Raw genomic sequence first — 12,500 nt, forward strand, 5'->3', positions numbered from 1 at the left:
ATTTGTCCTAATCCAACCATCCTGCAGTTCGCCATCCTCCTTTTGAGAGAGAGAGAGAGAGAGAGAGAGAGAGTCAAACCAAAGAGAGTCGTCTATCGGTAGAGAAATATACCAAGCCTCATCATAGCTTAGGAATATTCTCCAGTAGATGAAAGTGAGGAGTAGAGGTGAAATATTTGGCTAACATCTGCCCCGTACTGTACTTGGTGTGTGTGTGTGTGTGTGTGTGTGTGTGTGTGTGTGTGTGAAGGATCTATAAATTGTTCACTTTATCTAGGCGTATTGAACTGTAACAAGAGAATGGCAATAGAACATGGCGCTAGTCACAAAGAAGTGCTGTGGCAAGGATAGAGCCGTGGTATTATCTTTTCTGTCATTGAGCTACGGGAAATAAGTTGCATAATGAAAAACTGAGCCAAGTAAAGTGAAAGAACTGTAGTAAAATTCTCAACTCACCACAATGATGATTTTCAGCTTGTAAACAGGCACACTCTCATAGTCGAGGTTCCTTGTAGCGACGAAGATGCTTACCCCAGCGTTGTCTCCACACTCCACACTTTGGTCCATCAGGCGTCTGGGGGAGAAGAGGAGGGAGGTTAGAGGTGGATAGGGGTTGTATGGGTAGGGGGGGTCAGAGGGGGATTGGAGTGAGAGGGGGCGAAAGGAGAGGGGGAGGGAAGCAGAAGGCCTTAGATTGTGATTATTGATTATTATTTACTTCATTAATACTCAGGTTTTAGGACAAATGAAACATACTGTATGGGGTTAGCTTGTCTAGAATTCCAGAGAGAGAGAGAGAGAGAGAGAGAGAGAGAAATGGGAGTAGTGATGAAAAAGAACAACGAATTCACAGAGAAGAAGGGAGAGAAAATGGCCACGAAAAAATAGAGAAAGAAAGAGAAGAAAGGGGAAAGTGAGAGAGAGAGGGATGGTTGGTGTAAGTGAAATGTTACTTGTGGAGTGTGTGGAGTGAAGGTCTGCATCACAATGAGTCCCTATCTGAGAGAGAGAGAGAGAGAGAGAGAGAGGAGAATGCGGTTGAGACGTATGGTTGTCGTAAGTAAAATGTGACCTGCCGGGGTGTTCGGCATCACAATGACTCGCTATCTGGGCCTCGCGGGACGGCGCTCCAGTTGTAAACAAAATCAATCCTTACCTTTACCTTACCCCCTTGCCACGCCCCCCTCCTTCCCCCACCCTCCCTCTATCTCTCCTTTCTCCTTCTCCTCACCTCCTCCCTGCTTCATATCTCCTCTCCCCGCTCCTCTTTTCTCTACCTCTTCACCCCTCCCTCTTCCCTCCTTCCTCCTACCTTTTTCCTCCTCCTCCTCTTCTCCCCTCCTGCCTCCCCCTCACTTGACGTTGTTTGATATGTTTCACCCAAAAGTTATCGTTCAAATAAATCCCAGTCGGTCTTATTCCACGTATTTTCAATTGTTAGTCTTTTAATGTTTCGCTCACTTTTGTCCCAATTCTTACGTTTAGCTGTTGACTTATTCCAAATGCGTTCACCCTCTTATCGTTCAGATTTAATATGTTCAGTCCTGTTCAATAAAATTCGATGTTATTTCACGTTACACCTTCAGTTCGAGTGTGTGTGTGTGTGTGTGTGTGTGTGTGTGTGTGTGTGTGTGTGTGTGTGTAGAAACTAAAAACAACCTCTCAAAGGAAATAATGAATATATCTAGCCCCCCCTGTGGGTCGCAGAATTTTCCCTAAGCATAAAAATAGCGTTTGGAAGTAGACTAAAAAAAAAATAAAATAAAAAATAAAATAATCCATATAAACGTCGCTGGAATGAACGAATTAATGTTGCCAGTTTGGGATGATTTATAAACGTACTGAAGCTATATTTATTTTCGGGGGATGCAGTTGTTTGTGTGTGTTATTCTGGATTTTGATGTTTATCTTTCATGTAAATATAACACTGAATTATTCATTTTTACTGGGCAGTGTGATTATGTTTTATCTTTGTATCGTCCGGTTGCTGTTACAGTATCGTGTCTACTCCGTGTATAATGTATTCTGTAATGTATTTTAATGGCCAAACAGTGGAAAATATCGTTTGAATGACGGAGAATATGATAACTATATCGTTTCTACTCTAACCTGGCCCAAAATTGTCATCTCTCCATCTTGCATGTTGTGGTGTAGCTATAAATTAATACTAGATTAGGATGATAATCACGAAGAAGTACTGTGGAAAGAAGGTAGAGCAGCTGTATTGTCATTTTCTGCCATTTAACTACGTGAAAGAAGCGGAAAAAAAAAAATCTTGGCCAGGTTAAGGTGAAAGGAGTATTGTTTATCACTGTTTATTCTCCAAGCAAATACACGCCTTCACTAGTGCTGATTAGTGCTGATTTTTTCTTTGCTGAATAAAATCTTCTAGCAAGGATAAAATATAAAAAAATCGTCTAGCACTGACGGGGTTCATTTCAGCCCTAAATCCTTCTGCTTTTTTTAATCCACTTGGCTTAGCGTCGTTCATTTGGCCGAGGGTAGAAGGTGAAATTGTGTGTTAAAATAAGGATGAAACTCAGGTGTATAGGTGGAGAGGAGGAAAGCAGGATATGTCTTCTTATTTTCTCTTCTGTTTCACTCTCCTTTTCTTTACTTTTTCTTTTCTCTTGTTTTCTCTTGTTATTTCTGTGCCTTTCCATTTTCTCCCCTTGTATTCTTCTCCTTTTCTTTTCTTCTTCGCTCTACCATTTTCTGTCCCGTCTTTTCTTTTATTGTTCTTGAGCTTCTCTGTTTTTCTTCTCTTGCATTCTTTCTGGCCAATATTTTTCTGTTGCTCAGTTTTGTTCTTTCATTATCTGTTATAGCCGTATTATTTTCTCCCTTCTATTTTCCCTTCGTTTTCCTTCCCTTCCCCTCATTTCCCATCCCTGCCCTTCCCTTACCTTACCTTACCGTCCTTTTTCTTCCCTTCCCTTCCTTCTCTTCTGTCTTTTCTCCCCCGTGTTCTCTTCTTTTTCTTTAATTCAATTCCTTCCATTCCTTAGCCTTTCCAATCATTCCCTTCCCTTTCCTTCCCCTTTCTTTTCTCCTTTCCTCTTTTCCCTGTTCTACCCCTCCTCTCTTCTATCTCTATTTTCTCATATCTTCCCCTCCCATCTCTTCTGTTCTCATCTCTTCTCTCCTCTCCTCTCCTCTAACGTCACTTTCATTATTGCAGTTCACTCAATGCCAGCGATTTTGTTCAGCCTAATGTCATCACAGCTTCCAATGAACCGCGCTGACTCAACATTGCAACTGACATTCAACAGAGTATTGATTTCATGCAACTGAGGAAAAATAGCGACACAGAAACGGCGGAATTTTCGTGTGTGGTTGTAAAGGTCGTTGTGTGTGCAAATTTTAGGGGATTTTAGGCCCTGTTGGGGTTGCATAGAAGGTTGGTTTTGGGATTTTTCTGTTGCAACTTATTTTTTCTTTCTGTTGCAACATGTTTTTCTTTTTAGCAGTCATTCGGTCATCATCATCATCATCATCATCATCATCATCGACCTGTACCAGTCTCAGCCAATATAAAGTCGTCCTATAACTTCTGCTTTCTGACCTGCAAGAGTGTGTGGGTGGGTCATAATGCACTGCAAGAATGGTGCAAGTCAGTGTGCAATATGGGATGTGCCAACGAGGGATGTTCAGTTTCATCATCATCATCATCATCATCATCATTTTTAAATTAGTCATCATCGTTGTTAATAATTCCGCTGTTATCGTCGTCGTCGTCTTCATCACCGTTATTATCATTATCGATCATCATCATCATCATCATCATCATCATCATCACCATCATTATCATCACCCTTAGCATCGTCGCTTTTTCACTGTCATCATCATCACCATCATCACCCTTAGCATCGTCGCTTTATCACTATCATCATCATCATCATCATCACCATCATTTTTTCACTATATCATCATCATCATCATCATCAGTTTCCTCCCCCCCCCCTTCACCACCACCACCACCACCACCACCACAGACCTTTTCTATCTCTTCATGCAACTTTTCATCGCCGACTCCACAAACCACAATACCCCGACAGCGCACTCTAATAACGCACTGGAGAGAGAGCAAGGAAGGCCGCAATAACGACTGTGCTAACGAGGCCTGTTGCGTTGCCGACTAAGCATCAGCTAACGAGACGAACCACCCAGCGCCAAGATCAGTAATGAGGGGAGCCACAGATGGAGTCTGCCTGAGTCCTTCAACAATTTTCCTGCAGTATCCCCTTGCAGGATTGTTGAAATACTTGACTGACGTGATATTTTCTTCTGAGACTCTCGATATAGCTCCTTGCAAGATTGTTGAAATGTTTGAATGATGTGGTATCCCCCGTAGAGTTTTTTATATAGATTCTTGAGTGTGTGTGTGTGTGTGTGTGTGTGTGTGTTTGTGTGTGTATGTGTGTTCGTTCGAGTGTGCGCGGGTGTGTGTATGCATGTGTTAAGCTGTTCCCCCGTAAAGGTGTGAGATGCACCTGAACTCACTTGATAGCGAAGGTACCGTCTGAGTTCTCTGCGCTGGTCTGCCCGTTGAGGAGGGTGAAGTACACATTGGGGTAGTCTGGCAGATTGGACCTGGCGAGGAAGAAGAAATATACGGGAGTCAGTAAGATGCGGTGGAGGGAAGAGGTGGATGGATGAGTGGATACAGGGTGGAGGAATGTGATAGCAGGTGGTGGGATGTGGAGGCAGCAGGTGGTTTATGGATGGAGTAAGTGTGGAGGGGTGAACAGTATCTGGAGCCAAATAAAAAGAAGGTTGGTGATAGTGTGTGAGATGTGGAGGAGGGAAGATGTGTGGATGGAGGGTGGGGATAGGGTTGTATAAATGGAGAGAGTGGATGTGTATGGATGGAGTTTTTAGGTTGGTGCAAGGGTGGGGTGTGGATGTAAGTGTGTCAGTAGGAGTGTGAGGGTAGGTGTGCTGATGAGTAGGGTGTGGAGATAGGTAGAAGGATGGGTGGAGATATCTGTAGATGGAGTGAGGGAGACGAAGGATAATGCATGGAGCTAAAATGATGTGAAGTGGTACGGAGTGGCCAGGCTATGGAATGTGCTATTAAAATGCGAGTTATAGGTAGCCAACTTACAATATATATAACTAGATACATAGACCACACAGACATATATTGTGATCCGACATTAATGTAAATAAAAATACTTATACTCTAACTGCAAAAGATTATGAATAAGTAAGCAGAAGGCCCTCAGTGTGCATGTCCGTGCGAATGTTTGTGTGTGTGTGTGTGTGTGTGTGTGTGTGTGTGTGTGTGTGTGTGGAGACCTGAGTGAGGAGTGATAAGGGCAGATAGCAAAGGTCGATGTTAGATTGAGAGAGAGAGAGAGAGAGAGAGAGAGAGAGAGAGAGAATGTGCTAAAACAAGCCAGGGAATAGAATGTGGAGTGTTGAGGTTAGATAGGAGGAATCCTTATAAGACTGGAAGTTTTAGAGGTCTGTAAAAGAGAGAGAGAGAGAGAGAGAGAGAGAGAGAGAGAGAGAGAGAGAGAGAGAGAGAGAGAGAGAGAGAGAGAGAGAGAATGCGACGAGAGTAACGGTGAAAGAAAAAACAGGAAAGAGCATATGAAAGGAAAACAACCTACACAGAATAATAGACTCAAAATAGTGGCGGTGTTGGTGAAAGAGGTGGATGGATGGAGAGGCGAGGAAAAGAGGACGAAAAAGAAGGAAAAAATGAGAGAGAGAACAAAACACGATGAAAACAGAAAAGCAACAACAGCGGCCTCGGAGGTGGAGAGACGAATGGGTGGAACGAGGACAAGGAAAAAGGGCGAGGACATGAGAATATTAGAAAGCGAGGACAAGGCAATATTAAACAACGAGAACAAGAAAATATTAAAAACCAGAATGACAGAGCAGGAAAAAAGAAAAAAATGTAAATCTCATTGATGAAACTCCCAGAGACTAAAATAATAATTAAAAAAAATAAAACTAGCGGCGGCAGTGAAAAAAAGAGAAAGAGAAAAATGTGAAACAATGTGTTGTAGAGACGGAGAGATGGAGTGGCGGAAGTCACAGGAAGCACCGAGAGAGAGAGAGAGAGAGAGAGAGAGAGAGAGAGAGAGAGAGAGAGAGAGAGAGAGATGGTAAATAATTATACAAACAGAAAAAACAGACAGACAGCAGTAACGAAAGTGGAAGGGATGGAGGGGCGAACAGAAAGTGCGAAGAAGAAAAAACAAACATTAACTTAAAAAATAACCAAAAACGGAAACAAGAGATAGAGGTGGAAGAATATATGTTTTAAACGAAGAAGAAAATAAGAGAACACGAAGAAAACAATTAATACACAAACACGCAGCAGAAATGAAAAAAAAAATCAATATGTGGATGGATGGATAGATGGAGAGAGAGAGGAAGGACAAGAGAGAAGGACAAAGGAATAAAAGAGCATAAAAAAAGAACTAAACACAGATTCGTAGTGAAAATGGATTGTAAAAAGTGGCAATGCAGACTGACGGATGGACGGATGGATCTAGAGAGGATATGAGAAACACACACACACACACACACTGAACTGAAGAGGGAAAATCAAGTGTATCTGGAGGCGGACGGCTGGATGGCGGGAGATATGAAGAATGAGAGACCATAAAAGAATAAGGAAAAAAAACACATGAAAAACGGAATAAAAATGACAGAATAAACGAAGAAACTGGATGGATGGATAGAGGGATGGATGGGTGAATGGATGGATGGAGGAAGGAAGGAAGGAAGGAAGGACGGACAAGAGAGGCTCAGTGCGGATATCCATTATTCACGTCAGCGCTCACTGACTCCACCCCAGCCAGACAACAAACAGCATCCAGAAGCAAGGAGAGAGAGAGAGAGAGAGAGAGAGAGAGAGAGAGAGAGAGAGAGAGAGAGAGAGATTCTTTTACTCCCTGTCTCTCGAGTGGTAATCATTCAGCATCTCTGCGCCTCCTGAGTGTCATTGATTTCTAAAGGTTAATTATTGAGGTCGTGAAGTGTGTGTGTGTGTGTGTGTGTGTTTGTGTGTGGGAGAGAGAGAGAGAGAGAGAGAGTCTGTATGTTTTTAGATAGCTAGATATAGAGAGGGAGGGAATCTGTGTGTTTAGATAAATAGATAGAGAGTAAGAATGTGTGTGTGTGTGTGTGTGTATGTGTATGTGTGTGGATTAAAAGGGATTGAAAGAGAGGGAAAGCGTGTGTGAGGGGGAGATGGGAAACTGGAATTTATTGAAGTGGGAAGTGAATGTCGTTGGATGACGTGGAGAGAGAGAGAGAGAGAGAGAGAGAGAGAGAGAGAGAAATGATTCGTGATAATTAATCCATTCTTTATTAATTAGCTTTTCATTCGTTTGACTGATATAACACTCAATACTGTAGATGCAATTTTCAGCCGATATAATACTCTACCGATACAATATTTCCCCGATATTATACTTAACCGGTATAATATTTTCCCTTATATAATACTCGACCGATGTTATATTTCCCTAATATAGTACTCGACAGACAAAAAAAAAATTCCGATATAATACTCGACCGATAGAATATTTCCCCGATGTAATACTCGACCGATACAATATGCGCCTCCTCCACTTTGCTGTTGTGCACGCAAATTGAATCTCATCTTACCTTCATTTCACCTCATCTCCGCCCCACCTCATCTCCGCCACGCCGGAGAGAGAGATAGGGTATTGGAGCGAGCGAGAAGTATATGTTTGCTCTGAATGCCTGAGAGTTGTTGAGAATAAATGGCTGATATTTTTTTTTTTCCAATTTCTGTTTATAGGTCCTCATTATAAAAGCGAGTGGTTGGGGTTTTTGATTTGCAATTCGGATTCTGAGAAGAGGAAGTGGTGATCCTGCTTGAGTGATGATGATGGTGATGAGGGTCAAGGTGATGGTGATTATTATTATGATTATTTTTATTTATTATTATTATTATTATTATTATTATTATTACTAATACTACAACTACTACTTCTACTACTACACTACTACTACTACTACTACAAGTGGATTTTCTGTACTTGTGATTCCCAATTCTTATTCACAGAAGCACCACTCACCCAACACGGAGGGTGATGACAATAGGAGTTATAGTGGGAGAATTTTCATTATAAACTCGAGTTTGTAAAAGGAAAGCTTAGATGAAGAGAGGAAGGCGTGAGTGTATATTGGTCTGTTATTAGCAGTTTGAATACGCTTGCTTATTTGTTGTTGAGAATGGAGATGGTATGATGATGATTTGATTAGGGAGTTTGATTAGCAAGGCCAGGTGTGAAAGGAATATGTAGAGGTAAGAATGACATGGTTCTATTTTTTCTGCGTTTGTGTTTAGCATCGGCGAGACTCAGAGATATTGCGTGCCCATCAGAGAGAACAATAACTTCCTTGTTCTCTGTGGTGTTGTGTGGTGTAGGTGGGTGTTGTGGCTGTCAATTGATTACCATGAGAGGGAGAGAACTGTCTTCAAAGTAAGGAGTAATTTCTGTATATAGAGTCACACTTTGTCATGTTCTGTAAGTGGTAGTTCAAAAAAATCATAACTTACCTTGAAAAAAACATAACTGCTTCTGTTTTCTCTGTGCTGTTTTGTGATAAGGCTGGGTGTAGTAGTGGCTGATATTTGACTACCAAGGGGGCCAACTTTTCTTATATATGGTGTTGTAGTTCTTGCACCTTAACTTGGCTTAGATTTTTGTCCTTTTGTAGCTGCTTCACATAACTAAGTGGCAGAAGTAGGTAATGTTACTGTTCTGAATCCACTCCAATGCACCTTCTCGTGATTACCATTCTAGCGTTACTGGATTGTTACTGATAGATAGTCAAGAGAGCAGACATGTTTTAGGCCAAGGTAGAGTAAAAAGAGTAAAATTTATCTTGGTATGTCTCTAGCTATTCCGATTTTGCAAAGACACCACGATAAATCTTCTTCCTTTTCTTCTCTTTTGGTGTCATAAGTCGGTAAAATAAAACCAGGTAACTTCTAACCTAGCATACAGAACGACCATGTAATATCCTAGCACACAGAACGACCACGTAAATACTAACCTAGCACACAGAACGACCACGTATATACTACCCTAGCACACAACGACCACGTAAATACTAACCTAGCACACAGAATGACCACGTAAATACTAACCTAGCACAGAGAATGACTACTTCGGTGTTTTCTGTGGTGTTCTCTGGTATGGCTGGATGTCGGGGCTGCTGCTTGACAACGGAAGGTGGCAATTCCCCTGAGGACACCACCTTCACCGTGACTGGGGCGGTGGACCACAGTGGGGGGGTACCGCCGTCCACTGCTCTCACTCGCATCTCGAATTTCTTGATGTTTGCCTGGGAGAGAGAGAGAGAGAGAGTGTGTGGGGTGGGAGAGGGGGAGAGAGAGTGTGGGGTGGGAGGGGAGGCTGAGTAAGATCATTTATCAGTTTTACCACTTTACTTTTTTTATTATCATCTAGGCCTTATTTTCTCCCACCTGAGGAAGGGATGAGGAAAGGTTCAGAGAGCAAGGAAAACAACTGATGCTGTGAGATTTAACCTTAGTCTCTCCCTTAATTAACTGGACCACACTGATTATTATTGTTATTATTATTATTATTATTATTATTAACATCTTATCATCATCCTAACCTCTGTATCCCCTCTAAAGACAGGGGTGGAGTAGGACCTCAGAACATGAAAACAAAGTATGACAGTTCCCCCTCAACCACCCCAAGTGTCTCGTCCTCCAGCCAGCCACTTACCATAGAAGGATCAAGTGGCTGCTTAAGTGACACCACGCCCGTAATTGGCTCCATATAGAAGTACCTAACGTGGCTCGGGTCGCCCTCCAAGTGGTAGGTGACATGCGCGTTGGCTCCGATGTCTTTGTCCGTGGCCGTGACGCGCAGCACGGGCGTGGCTTGGTTGTGGTCCGTTTCTAAGGTCTGATCGTAGCGCTGGGGAGAGGGACGGACGAGAGATGAATTTCGTACTTGGAGGGAATTATATCTTTAGTAGTTTCTAACGGTGTTGTTCAGATAAGGATGACCTCTTACGACTATCTTCTGTCTATCTATCTGTCTGTGTATCTGTGTACCTATCTATCTTTTTGTTGTATCTGTCTATCCGTCTATGGCTCCTATGACTCACTGAATTTTTTTTTTTTTTTTTTTTTTTGCCTCACCTGCTGGTCAAAGATAGGCGGGTTATCATTGATGTCCTCCACTATTAACCTGAAGGAGCAGGTGACTTGGAGGGGCTGGAGGGCGTTGTCCTTGGCCACCACACTCAAGAGATATTCCTTGTCCCCTTCGTCGCGATCTAGGCGCTGAAGGAGGGAGGATGGGGCGTTAGAGAGAGAGAGAGAGAGAGAGAGAGAGAGAGAGAGAGAGAATAAACATGAAAAGCAAAAGGGGAAAGGGAATCGAAGACAAACGAATAAAACGAGTGTGATGCAAAATGAACGAGGGCGTAGAGGGAGCGAAAGGGGAAGAAAGGAGGAGGAAGGAGACGGAGCTCTCCAAGACAAACATTCCTTCACTGCCAGGAAGGAGCGAGGTGGAAAGGTTAGGAGGTTGCATAGAAACGTCGGTCGTCTTTATATTTCCTTATAGCGACGTCCACGGGCTGAAGGGGTTAAGTAGGAAGGAAAAAAAAAGGTTAAAAAAAAGGTCGATAACCCTTAATACGATGACGTCATTACTTATTCGATGACGTCATATTTTTTTCCAGAGTACGATGATGTCAATTCGTATTCGGTGACGTCATTTTACCCCACCCAATACAGTGACGTCATTACTTATTTGATGACGTCATATTTTTACCCACAAGATGATGTCATAATTTATTCGATGACGTCAGTATTATTTATCTCGTCTTTACGAAACGTGTACCCAGTGCTGAAGGTAGCAGTTTGACGGTCATTCTTCCCTACTCTTCCACCCTTCCACACTCCTCTTTCTTCCACCATGCTGTTCATCCACATAGCCACTCCTTAGTAATAATAACTGAGCCCAGCTTTCACTCTTAAACTATTCTTCCAGTCCTATCACCGTCCATTCTGCCTCACATTCACTCTTCCTGCCTCTAAATTCTACTCCTCTACTCACGGTCATTCTCCGCCACTACTTCAGTCTTCCATCCCTAATGTATTCTTCCACTCTTCTTTGGGTTTGATTATCATTTCATTTTTCCTTTAGTTTTTCTACATTAACTGCCCTCTTCCACCCTCTCCTTATCCACAAATCCACTCATACTCCAGTCTTCCACTCACACTGCATTGTTCCACTCTTCCACTCACCCTGCATTCTTCCACTCTTCCACTTACCCTGGTAGTTGTGATCTGGCCGTGCTGGTTGGAAGGGTGGATCTCGAAGCTGCCAAAATCTCGAAGGAGGGAGTAAGACACTTGTCCACTCCTACCAGGGTCTTCGTCTGTCGCCAGCACCTGTGGGAGGGAGAGAGGGCGTGGTGAGAGAGAGAGAGAGAGAGAGAGAGAGAGAGAGAGAGAGAGAGAGAGTGAGAGAGGAACCTAATTTTACTATGGGATGTTTGGGGTGGAGGAATTAGCAGAATGAGAGAGAAAGAAAGAGAGAAGGGGGGGGGATGTGCAAGAAGAAACAAAGGAGTGAAGGGAATCTAATTTTAGAGAGGAGCGTTTGAGCTGGAGGAATTAGCAAGAGAGAGAGAGAGAGGGAGAGGTATTGAATAAACGAAGAAAAAAGGGAGAGAACAGAAGGAAGGAGAAGGAAGGGAGGAAGAAGGAAGACAGACGAGCAGGGAGGGAGAGAAGGAAGAAATAAATGGAGGGAGGGAGAAGAAAGGGAGAGAAAGAAGCAGGAGGAGGAGCGAAGCGACGTGTGAAGAAAATTAAAAACAGAGTTGAAGAAAATACGGACCCGGGAGGAAGTGAGGAACGTGAGAGGAAAGGAAGAGTCAGGTGAGAGAGAGAGAGAGAGAGAGAGAGAGAGAGAGAGAGAGAGAGAGAGAGAGAGAGAGAGAGAGTAGAAGGAGGGTGAGGAGAATGGTAGAGAAGACTAATGAGTGACCGTGTGAAGAGGAATTGGGTAGGGAATTGGGTGAGTGAGAGGAATGGGGGGATTAGAGTGAGTAGTGGGTGGAGGGATGGAGGGATTGATGGGTGGATTATGTGAAGGAAAATGAGAGAGAGAGAGAGAAAGTTCTGATAAATAGTGGGGCTCAGGAAGGATGTAAGAGGATTCCGTTTTATATATGTGAGAAATAAATATTAGAAGGATGTATGGATGGATGTATAAGAATCATGTATTAGTAAGTAGGAAAAAGTAATGGCTAAGAAATATGAATAGTATGTGTTTTTTTTTCTACCATGTGAGAACCAGGTCAAGCCACAATCCTGTAATATAAATAAGAATAGGGCTATCCTGCACAATAATACTGATAGTGATTATTTATGACCTTTATTTCTAGCCTGATCTAGTAGTCATAATCTTATCACACAGACATACTCTTTACCTCTCTCTCTA

General features: G+C 42.7%; 1 protein-coding gene across 1 annotated transcript in view; it reads right to left on the reverse strand.

Moving 5' to 3' along the window:
- The window catches only part of LOC145413290 (DE-cadherin-like), a 122,490-nt gene that overhangs the window by 54,231 nt on the left and 55,759 nt on the right, over window positions 1–12,500 (reverse strand). The window contains exons 11-16 of the mRNA XM_080283019.1: window positions 11,324–11,443; window positions 10,181–10,324; window positions 9,759–9,953; window positions 9,152–9,348; window positions 4,504–4,593; window positions 457–574 (exon numbers count right to left, since the gene is read on the reverse strand). Coding sequence (XP_080139145.1) covers window positions 457–574; window positions 4,504–4,593; window positions 9,152–9,348; window positions 9,759–9,953; window positions 10,181–10,324; window positions 11,324–11,443 — 864 coding nt within the window. The remainder of the gene's footprint in view (window positions 1–456; window positions 575–4,503; window positions 4,594–9,151; window positions 9,349–9,758; window positions 9,954–10,180; window positions 10,325–11,323; window positions 11,444–12,500) is intronic.

This window comes from Coenobita brevimanus, chromosome 95 (assembly GCF_032717465.1).
Source record: "Coenobita brevimanus isolate Jiangsu-jjx chromosome 95, ASM3271746v2, whole genome shotgun sequence".
Taxonomy (NCBI): Eukaryota; Metazoa; Arthropoda; class Malacostraca; order Decapoda; family Coenobitidae; genus Coenobita; species Coenobita brevimanus.